The 14,421-nt window shown below is 36.6% G+C and overlaps 2 protein-coding genes across 3 annotated transcripts; both read left to right on the forward strand.

The window, feature by feature from the left end:
- The first annotated feature begins 62 nt into the window (after positions 1-62).
- On the forward strand, positions 63-6,712 carry LOC124443037 (phosphatidylinositol-binding clathrin assembly protein LAP-like). Of its 2 annotated transcripts, XM_046993558.1 has the most exons (15): positions 63-148; positions 368-546; positions 2,777-2,919; positions 3,316-3,391; positions 3,660-3,762; positions 3,895-3,931; positions 4,010-4,066; positions 4,274-4,333; positions 4,418-4,469; positions 4,725-4,831; positions 5,085-5,126; positions 5,229-5,311; positions 5,400-5,673; positions 5,796-6,081; positions 6,233-6,712. In XM_046993558.1, exons 2-15 carry the CDS (start codon positions 426-428, stop codon positions 6,586-6,588), a joined length of 1,797 nt encoding a protein of 598 aa, XP_046849514.1. In that variant the 5' UTR covers positions 63-148; positions 368-425; the 3' UTR covers positions 6,589-6,712. The 2 variants fall into 2 exon arrangements, with proteins under 2 accessions (XP_046849514.1, XP_046849513.1); XM_046993557.1 differs by lacking the exon at positions 63-148 and having other exon boundaries at positions 205-546.
- A 66-nt stretch (positions 6,713-6,778) lies between these two features.
- Positions 6,779-13,561, forward strand: LOC124443036 (phosphatidylinositol-binding clathrin assembly protein LAP-like). Its single transcript, XM_046993556.1, has 15 exons — positions 6,779-7,067; positions 7,239-7,381; positions 7,865-7,940; positions 8,146-8,248; positions 8,635-8,671; positions 8,743-8,859; positions 8,966-9,017; positions 9,140-9,246; positions 10,037-10,078; positions 10,149-10,228; positions 10,440-10,569; positions 11,452-11,631; positions 12,035-12,155; positions 12,231-12,392; positions 12,690-13,561. The coding sequence occupies exons 1-15, from the start codon at positions 6,941-6,943 to the stop codon at positions 13,028-13,030; spliced, it is 1,818 nt and encodes a 605-aa protein (XP_046849512.1). The 5' UTR covers positions 6,779-6,940; the 3' UTR covers positions 13,031-13,561.
- Positions 13,562-14,421: the final 860 nt, after the last annotated feature.

Below are 14,421 nucleotides of genomic sequence, written 5' to 3' on the forward strand. Positions count from 1 at the left end.
CATGTTGGAAAGGGAGTGTATAAATGAATAAATAATCTAGAGTATTTACACAAGATGTTTTTTATCGAATTGTGGATGAGGATTGCAATATTGTGGACACGAATTCAACCTGCTTAAAGTAAGGACTGACGATTGAATCTGTTAACAGGTGTTAAATTTATTTAGAATATTTATTCATATATGTAGAGGAGTTGTTTTGTCTTCAATTATAACGAATGTAAACTCGCGTGTCTTTTATCAATAGACATTTTAATCCGCCTTTCTAATGTGTTGAAATTTGACGCGTTGGTGTAATGTGAACCCAGTGTGAACCTCAACTAAGTATCACGTATTTCTTGTTTTATTGCCTAACATTATTTCGTCCTAGTGAACTCCGGTTGTTTTCACTCGCTATTGTTCCCCCTTTCCTTCAACGAAACTACAAGATGTCGGTTGCTGACAAGTTTGATCTGGCCAAACAATCGTTCCTCGGCTCAAGCGTCGCCAAAACAGTTTGCAAAGCGACCAATCGCGAAATTTTGGGACCAAAAAAGAAACACATTGACTGTGAGTATTTAGAAATGATTAGTGTACAATCTTTGTTGCCCAAATTTTACTGTACAAAAACAAAATTTCGGATATCGCGTGTTTTCGGAATTTTGTTTTGCATGGATGAATAGACTATCATATAAATTCGATCCGGTTCAAGGTCTCGGTTCATGTAACTCGTTCAAAGCAAATTTATCACCCACGAGGTATTGCACACTTCAGTTAACTTATTACAGCCTCTCAATATATTTTATCTCAGCCGTTTATTTCTCAGTGTCGTGAGCATTATTATCACATCGTGCAATACTTTATTTAATAAATTAACTATACAATTGAAGAATACAGTTTTAAAATGTCTATGAGTGTTTATATCAGTCACGGTCGACTCGAGCTTAAGTCTTCTCATCAATTTTATTTCATGTTTGTTTGTCAACCGAAATGAAAATATACACAATAGGCGTTTTCCCCTCAAGATTCGCCATTTCCACCAGCTAAGTCATCCATACACGTCTAAGTGTGTACTAGTACTACTACTGCTATGCGCATTTTCGAGAAAATCTATATTTTCGTCTTTGGAAATTGATTTAATTATTTCTTTTCCTAAAACGGCATTTGGCATGTGGTTAGAGGTATTTAGTAGAGCTAGTGACCTTGAAGACTAAAACGTTAGAAACGTAAAATCTATTTTCTATGGGCAGTTGTGAAGCGGTTAGTCGGTTACTGGATAAGGCGCAAGTTTGTATACATTAAGCGGCCATTTTTAATTCAAATTACTATAGAAACAACGTTGGTTGGAAATTTCTAAGGACAGTCGAAACTTTTCCCATATGGGGTGTGCAAGTTCATTCACTTCCTTTTAGTTGAAAGAACAATTAAATTTCTGCCATGTTTGATGGCATTGTAATAGACAACTTGCATTATTACGTCACTTAGTAATCACGCAAATAAAAAATCTGTGCAATTGCATTGAAAGTTTACTTGACTGCTTGGTTTCAAGCGTTTCGTAATTCCAGCAAAAGGCGTCCTAATTCTTGCTTTTTCAGTGGACGAGGTTTAGTTTGAGAAGGTTTTGTGGCTTTCGGAACGATAGTTGGCAATCTATTTAAATATCGAATCGTTTAGCGTAGATTCGCCGCAACTTTCTGAGCTAGAAGTTTTCCGAAGATTCGGGCAAGAGTTCTCAAAAGAACCCATGGCCTTCAGTCGTACTTCTTGACTCAGAAACGTGACTAAGAACAGCAATAAACTCTCTTTCACATGGTGGCCATATTGCAATGCTTTCATGTGCGTGACTACAAAATGACCTAATAATGAAAGTTGTCTATTGCACGTGTTGAAAATCTTTTATCAAAATCACCCCCGCAAGCGTCTTTCCGGAGTGTTTTTTAATTCGACTACTTTATTGTCACGTATACTGACTTTAATCCCAGATCCCTGCTGCTCTTGGGGGAGTGTAGAGAAATAAAGAAAGTTAGAATCTAACTATCAAAACACTCCACGTACTTTAAATGTTTTAAAATACCTTAAAAATGGCTTTTGAAAATTAAAAATGGTTTCTAATTTGAGTGGTATATAAGTGGTATTGTCTTTTCGCATTATGTGGGCATGCAATACAATCAAAAAAGCAATGTAAAAAAACGTTGTAAAACGTCATTTATGGCGTTTTCCCTTTTTACTTAGATTTTTGTTTGGGCCAAAAATACAATATCAATTAGAGAGGGGGTGTGTAAATAATCTGCTCTACCCTGTTATTTTAAAAACAATTGTACTTTCAAATTAGCGTTCAGCCCTGCTTTTAATACATGCACGCTGGTAGCAAACATTACAAGAGAATCTGACCAGCAAAGAATACGATACCGTCTCTGTGATATATGAAAATATAAATGGATTACTAGGTCTACGAAGAGAAATTGCGTAAGGTTCCTGCACGATACTTTAGAAGCCCACTTGGCTGTCATGTATAAATATTACGTTGTATAGTCAAAATAGAACAATGACATACATTCTTTTTCATAGTAATTTTGTTGTTTAATGCAAAGTGAGGTGGAAATGCCCCTCTTTCAAGATAAAATGGGGACCTTGGCTCCCTCTGTCCCTCACTTCCAACGCCCCTGGAATTTAACGAGTACAAATCGTAACGATAACAAGCTTCTTAAATGCAAGAGGCCAAACATTTTTTGTGCTGTAACCATACAATTGCATTATTAAAAAGTGTAGACAGTATTTTAAATGCATATTTTTGTTTTAGATCTAATTTCGTGTACGATGAACGAACGTATGGACTTATCGTACATGTTCGAGAGATTTTTGGAGAGAATTCGACTATCAAGTTGGGTCATTGTCTCAAAAACGTTGATATCGATTCATTCACTCTTATCAAAGGGAGAAGAGGTATATGTATCATTTAGTGCTGTGCATCGAAGTTTTGATTTTAGTAAAAATGTCCAAACGGCAGCGAAAATATACGAAATGACATAAAACTGAAGTTACGCACACGAAAAGCATTATGTTTTTTTGTCGTTTCCTCCGCCGTCGACTTTTTTTCTGCCGGGGAACATCGTTGCTAAAAAATCGAATAAACTTCGTGGATTTTTTGAATATGGATACCTTCCACTGGACCTGACGCCTCTTTTCATCGAATTTGAAGTTTTTTCTGCCGAAGCCGGAATTAAAACTCCTGGAGTTTGCACAGTAATATAGTCTCCTTCTTTTTGTAAGGCGTTGCTATACGTTATAACTTCGGTCAAGAATTTGATGCGACTTATTTTGTTTTCATCTCGTTTTCAGAGATTCATTCGAGTGCTATCCACGCGGAGTTTGCTTTGGGACTTGGACGACTTTTCAGATAAAACAGCGTTTGCAGGTTTGTAGGATATAAACTGCAGATTATTCAACTCGATGCATGCACGTTAACGTAATTATTACTGAGTAAAGTGAGTGGTTTGAATCCGGGAATCGGGAGTATCGCGTACATGTTTGTATACATGTTGAACGTCCGACTATCAATGTGTTAGAGTTGTTTGGACATCCTTACTGGTAGTCATCAGATCAGTCCATCTTAAGACTGCACCAGCGTATAGACGATTGACATTTGCAAACACGTTTAGTATATAATGAATGTTGCTCTGCAGGTTATGACATGAATTTGTTTATCAAACGCTACTCCAACTATTTGATGTACAAGGTGGAATTGTATCGAATGCTTGACTATGATTTCTGTCGCATAAAACGTGGGTAAGTAACGCTTGCCTGACTAATCTGTCGAAATTGCCCCTTGCAATCTTTAGTTAAATAACCACCGTGAGAGATGCCCTACATGCTATTGCCAATATCGTAAATGGTAAATTTTTTCCATGTTTTCTCCAGAGCTGATGGCTTACTGCGCAGATTTGATGAATATACGGTAACCTTTCGATTTCTCTCTTCAATGAGAAATGAAATGAATTTGTGAAAATTTGCCTTTGATCTTTCTGTATTTCAGCTTCTGAAAGCAATGGCGGATGTTCAGACTCTTCTTGACAGCTTGCTGGAAATAGACGTGAGACTATTTTATAGCGATTTTTGTACATGTTATTAATTTTTAACAAATCGAACTCTGAGAACAGTTTCAACCATCGAGTTCTATACCTCTGACCATCATGATAGCGGTCGTTCCCAATAATCATAACTGTGAAAATGTATTTTTTTAATGTAACCAAAACTGTTATCGCGGCGTTCCAACAAATCTTTCAACCATCATCTTTAGCTACAGTCAAGTGATTTCAGTAATGGAGTCATCAGCAGCGCTTTCGTTTTATTATTTAAGGTAATAGATGATTGCTTCATCACGTCGTTGAATTAAACTTTTTTACTCAACGAAGTACTTTATACGAACATTTTTTAATTATAGGATTCAATCAAGCTATTTGCCTGTTACAATGACGGATTGATTAATCTCTTAGGTAAGTTATTTCAATCGGCCGCTGCTCTTACATAATCTCAAGCCGGATAGCTCAATCGTTGCATGCATTCCAAATGAGAAAGTTCATTAGGATATTTACGCGTGTTCGCATGGCGATGAAATTTATCTTCATACAAGCACTTAGGTATGTGTTCACCTTAAGATAACATTCCAGTTGTCATATTCAGGTCAATGGTATTGACGACTCTTATGGTTATGTATGTCCGTCATGAGTTCATCGTTTTCTCGTTTACAGAAAGATATTATGACATGAGAAAAGAAAATTGTAAAGCTACTTTGGATGTTTATAAGAAGTTTTTGAGCCGGACAAATATCGTTAAGAATTTCTTAAAAGTTGCCAAGGTATTTTGTATATTAATTATGGTGTACCATCGAGATGATTTAAGGAGGATTGCGATAGTTGGTAGGAATTTGTTCCACTTCTATTTTAAATCGATTTGATGGCTTTTGCGATAAAATTTGATTAAGTAATATAGTTAGTGAATTTATTGATTGTACATACAAATAGTTTGTTCATACAATATTTTCTCTTAATTTTAATGTTACTTGCCAAATTTATTAATTACTATTTAAATTAATAAATTGATATTTGCAGGATATGGGAATAAACGAGAATGTGATTCCGGATCTTGTTGAGGTATTAAATCATCGTACAGATTGTTACGACTAAACTTTCCAAGACAACACTAAGTACCCGTGCGCTTCTTTGCAATCAATTAAAGTGCCCGTGTTTTCATAGGCACCCAACAGTCTTTTGGATGAATTACAGAATCATTACAAATCTTTGGAGAAAGGAGAAGCTACTAACATCAAACAAATTAAGTACGTTTTACAATGTTCCAAAATGGCGCAAAGAGAGCATGACCACAAAAACAGGTTGTTATTTTGACGATGTCTTCTCCCTTTTAAGCCATGTGAACTTAGCGCCCATCACTATTTCCGAATGGAGCGAGCAGTTCGATTTTAAAGAAGACGATGCTACGAGTCCAGTAAGTCCTGATGATTTTCCTGCTGACCAAATCAAGAGTGAGACCATCCTGCTTGACCATGCTCCAGAATATGCTTCAAAAGGTAATCCGAATTGGGAAACGCTCTTCGAGTCAGACAAACCAAGTGAACTTTCCAAGGCATCGAAGAATAATGAAGACGACCTGCTGCAGTTGCAGCAAGTATTTCAAAGTCAAGTAAGTTTGCCAAAGGAAAGCAGGATCCTTATTGTTTGCTTATTTGATGATGAAAAACTGATTTATGACTAATATTCTAACTATAGAAGTTGCTCGGAGATTAACTATTGAAATTTTACTAGATACCTTTGCCAACTGCTGGTGCTTTCAGTGTTAACTCTCATTTTGGAACTACACCATATAACCACGTAAAACCAAACCAATCCATCGTGTCGCTAAATCCGAGCACCAATCCTTTCGATTGTGTCCCAGGTCCTCTCAACTCTGCCAACATTCAACAGCCATTAAACTTAAACCAGAATTCACCATACACAACCGTCCACCAACCATACACAGCCGTCCACCAACCTTACCAAAACTCCACAGGAGACTTGCATTCATCGTTAGCGAATGTTGTGAAGTCCTTAGGTAAAACAGAATTTTTCATTTACATCCCGCCAGTCGACATTCTTTAAACCTCTTCTGGCAAACTATTCTACTCGGCTCGGTGTTTCAATCTTCACATTGCGCATGTTCATGTAATTCTCATCAATTATATGACTGTTTTCTTGTGCAACAGATAACTTTGATGTTAGTGGATCATCCTCGGGGCAAACTGCACACCAGTGGTCCGTGCCTCGAGCAAAAGTCAAAACGGGTGGTGACAACTTTCAAATGAAAGCAGTGGCGAATACCACCTTACCCCTGGGGAACTCTGTTCGTCCTAATTTACCCTATTCTCAATCTGAAGTAGCCCGTTCTTGCGTAAGTCAAACTACGTTGTTATACAATCGGCCATTGTATACTTCAGGATTTTCACCTATGCCATATGGTCCTACATCTACAATCGTGAAACCACCGAATACATTTACGGCGCAGCGAAGGAGTTTGAACCCTTTTGATGCGCCGCCAACCCATAACCAGGCGTTGTTTTAACAATTGAATAGTTAATTATTAATGCCGAATAGTTGTCATGATAAATTATTAAATGAAAAAGTGTACATAAATTATGCAATTCGCTTGTAATTTCAGTTGCTAGAAATACAATTGCTTAAATTGATTTAGTTATCTTTCGTTTTTCGGTATGATTTTGAAATTCAAATTTCAAATACCAACAATTAGTGGTGACATTGTGTGGTGTCGTGGTGATCAGGAGGAGGGTCTGGGGAGACTGCTCACACAATCGCCCTGCCCCCCTGTTCATTTCCTTCTCCAACACCTCCGATGTCTTCGCGATAAAGAGTTTTGTTGTATTGATAGATTTTATCGCTTCAGACCGTCTAGAAACATGGCTGAATATGTTGCCGATAAACTTGACGCTGCAAGACATTCAATAACAGGCTCAAATGTTTCAAAAATCGTTTGCAAGGCTTCGAGTCGTGAAACGTTTGGACCGAAGAAAAAGCACTTGGATTGTATGTTTATGATAATTTAATATAATAAAGTATAGTCAATTAGCAACTCTTCATCCTTGGTTCTTGAATTTAGTACTATCTATACGAATCGTGTTGTTGATTTTACGATGTTTTGCATCCTTCGGATTGACTAAGTTTCTCGTAAAAAGATACATCGGTTTGTTTTCCTAGATCTTATAACTTGCACTCAATCCGACTACGTATCAGTGCCTAGTTTAGCCGAATTGCTTTTCGAAAGAAGCCGAATGTCGAGCTGGGTTATCGTTTCAAAATCTCTTGTCACTTTTCATACCTTGATGTCATCAGGAAATGAGGTATACTTGCTATGCTACAGCAACAAAAAATGCGCTTTCTTTTTAAAGTAAATTAGTGGGAACGTTGAACCTGTGACATACGGATTAATACGACGGTGCACGGCTTTTATGTGTATGTACGTGTGCTAAGTTACTCTTATTGTATATCAATCAAATTTTTTGTCAACTGATTTCTTGATTGACATCGATATTTTCCCCTTATCATGCGCTTTGTAATCGTGGGTATTTGTGCTGGTAACTGACGTATCTATTAAACATGGTATTCGCGTTTGTGTTTTCGTCGAGAAGGTGTCATGTGCCAAGTTCAAAAGTTGTTTTAATAAAAAGTTGTTGTCAACCATCAATAATTGAAAGTTGTATTATGTAAATATTCTATGGTTCGTAATGTAACAAGATGTATCAATTTTTATTATGTCATTGTAAAAAGTCTACTTTACCCATCCATCGTTATGATATTTTCTCATTGCATCTTATGATGTTTAGAGATTTCTCCAATATCTTGCATCACGAACTGTTCTATGGAATCTTGAAAACTTCCTGGACAAATCTGGAGTTAGAGGTACAGCTTTTTGATTTGTTGTAGCTTGATTACTATGCTAATTAACAAGTACAATCACCTTCAAAATTATCATGTAGAAGAAGATAGTGCAGAAAGCGCTTTAATCATTATGTGGAAAATGCTTTGACCATTTTTGCAAAACCTTTTCATATGGTGCCCATAGTGGAATAAAGATGTTTGGATTCATTTTTGATATAATTCTTAGGATATGATATGTCCACATTTATACGTCGTTATTCCATGTACCTCACCAAGAAAGCTCACGTATATGCTGATGCTGGTTATGATTTTTGTCGAATCCCTCGAGGGTATGTAATATATATTTATTTTACTATAGTATTTTCATGTTGTAGGAGCTTTTTGCTTGAACCATTTAGCACAATATATGACAGAACGAGATATATTTCAATAAACTATGTCACACTTGCAACCATATGTTTTATTTGTACTTTCCACCATAAGTCAGGGAAAGCAGATCATTGTATTAACTCTAAGCATTTTAATGAGAAAAGCTAAACGTAAATTTCTAAATTGGCCCATCTTTTTAACTCTTCATTAACATTCTGCGAGAGATAGAGCTTATTCTGTTAGACTCATACAATAATATAAAAGTATGGTTTCTTTTACATATATTTACCCAGCGAATCATTCTGTGAGGATGTTAGATAATTTTAAGAAATATTTTGCTTTGTAGTAAAAATGGGACAATTAGAAAAATGGACTCTCCCAAGGTATATGCTACGATTCGTGTATCTTAGTACTGGTCAAATCTTCATTGCGCATTTGTTTGATTTTTTCATAGCTTTTGAAAGCGTTACCACAGATTCAGCAACAAATTGATTCGTTATTGGAGGTTGATGTTAAGTCAGTAGAGTTAGCAAATGGCATCATCAATAGTGCTTTTGTAGTACTTTTCAAGGTACTTATTTAAGTGAGCATTGTTTTCATTCACATGAAAATTTTATCTTTTTATTATCGTAAAACTTTTTCTTGACACGGCGCATTTATTTAACTTGTCATGATAGGATTTGGTGAAGCTATTTGCTTGCTACAATGATGGAATGATAAATTTATTGGGTATGTGTGTTTCTCCTAATAAGCAGTTGAAGTTTGCTGGAAAGTGTGTATCGAGAAGTATCCATAGATTGTTTTGCTTCAAAGTAATGATACATTGTTTTGAACGTTGTTTCATATTTCAGAAAAATATTTTGAAATGAACAAGAAGAATTGCAAGGAGGCTCTCGAAATCTACAGGAAATTTCTTTCTCGTATGGACAGCGTGAATGATTTTATGAAAATTGCTGAGGTTTGGAATGGCCTATATGGGTATACTGTCAATTATGATGTTGACAATTATGGTGTTTTCTATAGAGATGATGTCTATAGAGATATTATCTATAGAGATGTTGTCAATAGAGATTTTGTCAATAAAGATGTTATCTATAGAGATGTTGTCAATAGAGATTTTGTCAATAGAGATGTTATCTATAGAGATGTTGTCAATAGAGATGATGTCTATAGAGATGTTGTCAATAGAGATGTTGTCAATAGAGTTGTTGTCTATAGAGATGTTGTCAATAGAGTTGTTATCTATAGAGATGTTGTCTGTAGAGATGTTGTCTATAGAGATGTTGTCAATAGAGATGATGTCTATAGAGATGTTGTCAATAGAGATGTTGTCAATAGAGATGTTGTCAATAGAGTTGTTATCTATAGAGATGTTGTCTGTAGAGATGTTGTCTATAGAGATGATGTCTATAGAGATGTTGTCTATAGAGATGTTGTCAATAGAGATGTTATCTATAGAGATGATGTCTATAGAGATGTTGTCTATAGAGATGTTGTCAATAGAGATGTTGTCTATAGAGATGTTGTCAATAGAGATGTTGTCTATAGAGATGTTGTCTACAGTGATGTTGTCTACAGAGATGATGTCTATAGAGATGTTATCTATAGAGATGTTGTCTATAGAGATGATGTCTATAGAGATGTTGTCTATAGAGATGTTGTCTATAAAGATGCTATCACGTATCAGTAGAGATGAACATGTTTAGTGAAATTTCATCGAATACTTTGAGAACATATTTTGTTTTTAGGAAGTTGGAATTAGTCCGTCAGATGTTCCCGACCTTAATAAGGTACTATGTTCTTGAAAAAATCGCAGAGAAATATTTCCATCAATTAAAATATCATGAAAATTTATTAAAGGCACCTGCTAGTCTTTTGGAAGCATTGGAAAGTCATTATCACAGTCTGGAGAAAGGAAAAGCTCCTGTCACATCTTCAAAGTAGGGACATGTTGATTCAGAATAAAATACGCCTCGTAGAAATGATTATTTTTTGTGTGTGCAGTACATACTTGAATTACTATTGAAGTATCTAAATTTATATTGTACTTGGGAGATATTTTTCTGGCTAAATGACTGTTACGGCCTTGACGATCGTATAGTGGATCGCTTTGTCATTAGTGCCTATAATTCGTCCGCATAAATATTTTAGACGTCAAACACTTCAGCCAATCACAGTACCGCAAATAACAACAGAAAGCTTGAATAATCCAATCAAATTTGAGGAGTACGGAAAGGAAGATTTAATAAAGGAAGAGGAAGAAAGGTTGAAATCATTTAAGGTAAAGTTGAAAGTTAACCATTCTACTAAACGTTTTCCAATGAAATACATAGATTGTCTACGCAAATAATGATATGCGTTAGATTGTCTTCTCAACCAATTATAACGTAACGTAGATTGTCTACCCAAATGATGGTGTGCGTGAGATTGTCTACTCAACCAATCATAACGTTAGAATGTCTACCAACCAGTTATAACGTAACGTAGATTGTTTACCCAAATGATGGTGTGCGTGAGATTGTCTATTCAACCAATCATAACGTTAGATTTTCTACCAAACCAATCATCACGTTATATCCAATCACTGAAATCAGTGATGTACGTTAGAATGTCTACAGTCTACCCAAGAAATATTGTGCGTTATTCATGTCAACCACTTAACTACGAATTTGGCTACGGCTGAGAATGTGGAAATGTCAGTCAAGTGTAACACTAACAGTCCTTAGGACTGCACTCAATTGGACGATCTACATAATGGATATCTACATATATACGTGGATGGATATCTACATATATGGATGTCTACATACATGGATATCTGCATACACGAATATCTACATACAAACATGGATATCTACATACAAACATGGATATCTACATACATCGATATCTGCATGCATGAATACATGTTACCGCACTCCCTAATTTAAACAGTTCACTGATGTATGTCACTGATTTTCTGCCCAAAAAATCATACATGTAGGTCAGATTGTCAACTTAATTTTTTTACCCAACCAATCTGTATGCGTTAGTTAGTCCAAGTAATCTACGCGTAAGTTTTGTCGCCCATCCAGTAATATAAGTGTGTGCCTCACTTCGATGAGAAAGATATTTTGTAAAAGCACATGACCTTCTCCTTCTATATTTAAACTTCATTTAACAGGAGACTAGAGTGACCGAGCAGATGCTCCAGGCAGCACCAACACGACAACCTCCATCCAGTAGGCAAGACGCATGGAGCTCAGCATTCGACGGAAACTTAAGTTCCAATCAAGTTAATAATCAAAACATCACTAACAATAATAATGATTTGCTTGAGTTGCACCAAGTCTTCGCCCCAAAGGTAAAAAATGTGTGATTGAGACAACCCCTGCTGTTACCATTGTATCAAGGCTGTTTTTATTATGTTCACAACCCTGACTTCTTATGATACATTGTATGTTGTGCAACACTTTTATTAGTTCATCACTACCTACACCGACGCGCGTTATCTTAGTTTATAGTTTAGGTAGTGTAAAGACTGTTTTCGTTCTCTGTTGTTCATTCATCCCTACCTACACTGACACGCGTTATCTTAGTTTATATTATAGGTAGTGTAAAGACTGTTCTTGTTCACTCTTGTTCATTCATCACTACCTACACTGACACACGTTATCTTAGTTTTTTATTTTAGTTAGTGTAAAGATTGTTCTCATTCTCTGTTATTCCGTAGCTACACTGCTTCTGCATTTTTATTCTGTATTTAGCCTGCCGATCCATTTACTGCAAACTTCGATCAGAGTTCAGCTTTTCCAACATCTTCTGGACAAACTGCAGGATTTGGAAGCACTCAACCAAGCCCCTGGAGTCCTGGGCCTGCCCAGACAAGTAAATAATACAACTTTGTTATGATCAGTTTGCATATCTACTCGTATCTACACCAAACATCTTTGCTTTTTACAGCACAGCCTGGAGGAGACTTCTTTGCTGGTAACTTAGCAACAGGTAACCAAAGTGAGGTGCTTCAACCAATGAACAAACAACCAGTAAATACTGTTCATGCACCAATCCAACCAAGTAAAGGAGATCTAGATACAAGTCTTGGCAAGGTGGCAATGTCGATTGGTGAGTGGATACGCTATTTTCTCTTTGAATATAGTGTTTTATGATTGACTAAGTGCACATCCACTCACTTGGTAGTACCTTTTCTTGGGTCCAGCTCCTGAAATTTTACAGCACTTTTGACTGGTTACAATTACACAAAGTGTATGTTTCATTAGGCGGGCTAGAGCTCCGCAAATGTGTTAGTATATTTGCTTCAGTTTATTTCGACATACCTCTATCATAGAAGGTTGTCATTGCACTAATACTTTTATTGAGGTAAAATTTCATTTACAGCCGTTCTGTATCTTTGATATCTAGATAATCTGAATGTCTCTGGAATTAGACCCGCACCAGGAATGTCTGGTAGGGTCCATCAGTGGACCGCACCTAGGCCTACAGTTAAGACGGGGGGTGCCAACTTTCAAATGAGCTCGACTTTAGGCCCCACCTTGCCACCGACTGGAGTACCAACGCAATCTGCAGTCCGTCCACCTTACGGTCAGCAAGGAATGTATGCCCCTCAACCACTGATGTACGGCCAGCCGCCCATGATGCAACAGCCTGTCATGCAGGCGAATCTATTCCCTCAACAACAATCAAACTCTTTTGTTAATGATCCTTTTGGAGCACCTGTGCCCAATAATCAACCGTTGTTCTGAAAAGTGTGAACTATACTTTTACGTAGATTAATTTAGTAGTCTTAGCAATCATTCCAATGTCATTTCCAACACGCACGATTTTCAATATGGCCTTTTCTAGGCTTATGCACTATTGTCCAGGCTTCCTGTTTACTCGCTCGCATGTATGCCGAGTGAGATCTTTTCGGATTGTTGAAAGGTTTGAAACAGCGGGGGAATTCGTGTCAAATGAAAACACTGTCTGCAATGTTGGACTACATTGTTGTGTTATGTTGTTCATTGCACTTTAAATTGTCACTGTATAATTGTGCGTGGGATGTAATCTCTGAAATTATCGTAGTGAAGTGGACTAGTCCCCACTTGTCCGTTAAAATGTAATTAACGTGCGTAATTTTCTGTCTATGGACAGCTTTGGACTTTACTCTGCAGGTTTCAGAATTGGTTGTTTACTGACAGAAGCTTGTTGTTCATATTGACAATTTTAGCGCGGCATACCTGCGCGTGGTGTCTCACTATTCTTTTCAGAATTATATTTGCATTTCGTGCGCAAAATCTTTGCTTGTCTGATTGCTGTAATGTTTGTCTTGCAACTGTTATATTTGTCATTTCCTGCAACATCAAGCAATAACACGCACAGAACGCTAACTGTAGTTGAAAATTGTAGAACGTGCAATCGTACTGTCGGGTAATCTTTTGAATAAATTGAATTATTTGCACTTAATTTCGAAAATTGAATGAACTGCTTTCCATTCAAAAATTGTGAATTGTAGACTACACCTCGATGGTTCGATGTCAAAGAATTAAAGCTTTGTTTATATGACCGAAGCCTAAGCTATTGTTGAAAAGGGCTTTTAAGACAGAGTGGGAACGTCATTAGAAAAAATGACCTTATTTTTCCCCTATTACACGATGCAATAAACGACAACGTCTGTTATCAATGCTTAAAAGAAATCACGGAGAATAACTCATTTATTGTAGATAAATAACTAAAGATGATGAAAGACCTTCGACTTCAAATGCGAACCGAAGCACCGATTTGATAAAAAAAATTGATTTTGATTCCATGAAATGGATGTTCGGTAAACAGGATTGCTTAATGCTTTTCATTTTCATGTTTCCCTGCCATTTTCCTTAAAGAAAAGACCGTTTTATAAGGAGAGGGCGTTTACCTTAGTCATTTCTTTAAAATTTGATGCAACATGTATTAGAATAGAAAAAATGCAGGATCTAATGCTAAAGTTTTCAGACTATTTTTAGAGAGATATGTGGTCTTATGAGAGAGAACAACTTGTGCCGTGAATGTGTGAGTTCCAAACGAAACAAAATAATTGAAGACGAGAGGACAGTCATGTTTACCGTTTCGGGAACAGCCACATGAAGTATGCGCGAACCGCTGACAACACGTATTTTAT

The sequence above is a fragment of the Xenia sp. Carnegie-2017 genome, unplaced genomic scaffold (assembly GCF_021976095.1).
Source record: "Xenia sp. Carnegie-2017 unplaced genomic scaffold, XeniaSp_v1 HiC_scaffold_20, whole genome shotgun sequence".
NCBI lineage: Eukaryota > Metazoa > Cnidaria > Anthozoa > Malacalcyonacea > Xeniidae > Xenia > Xenia sp. Carnegie-2017.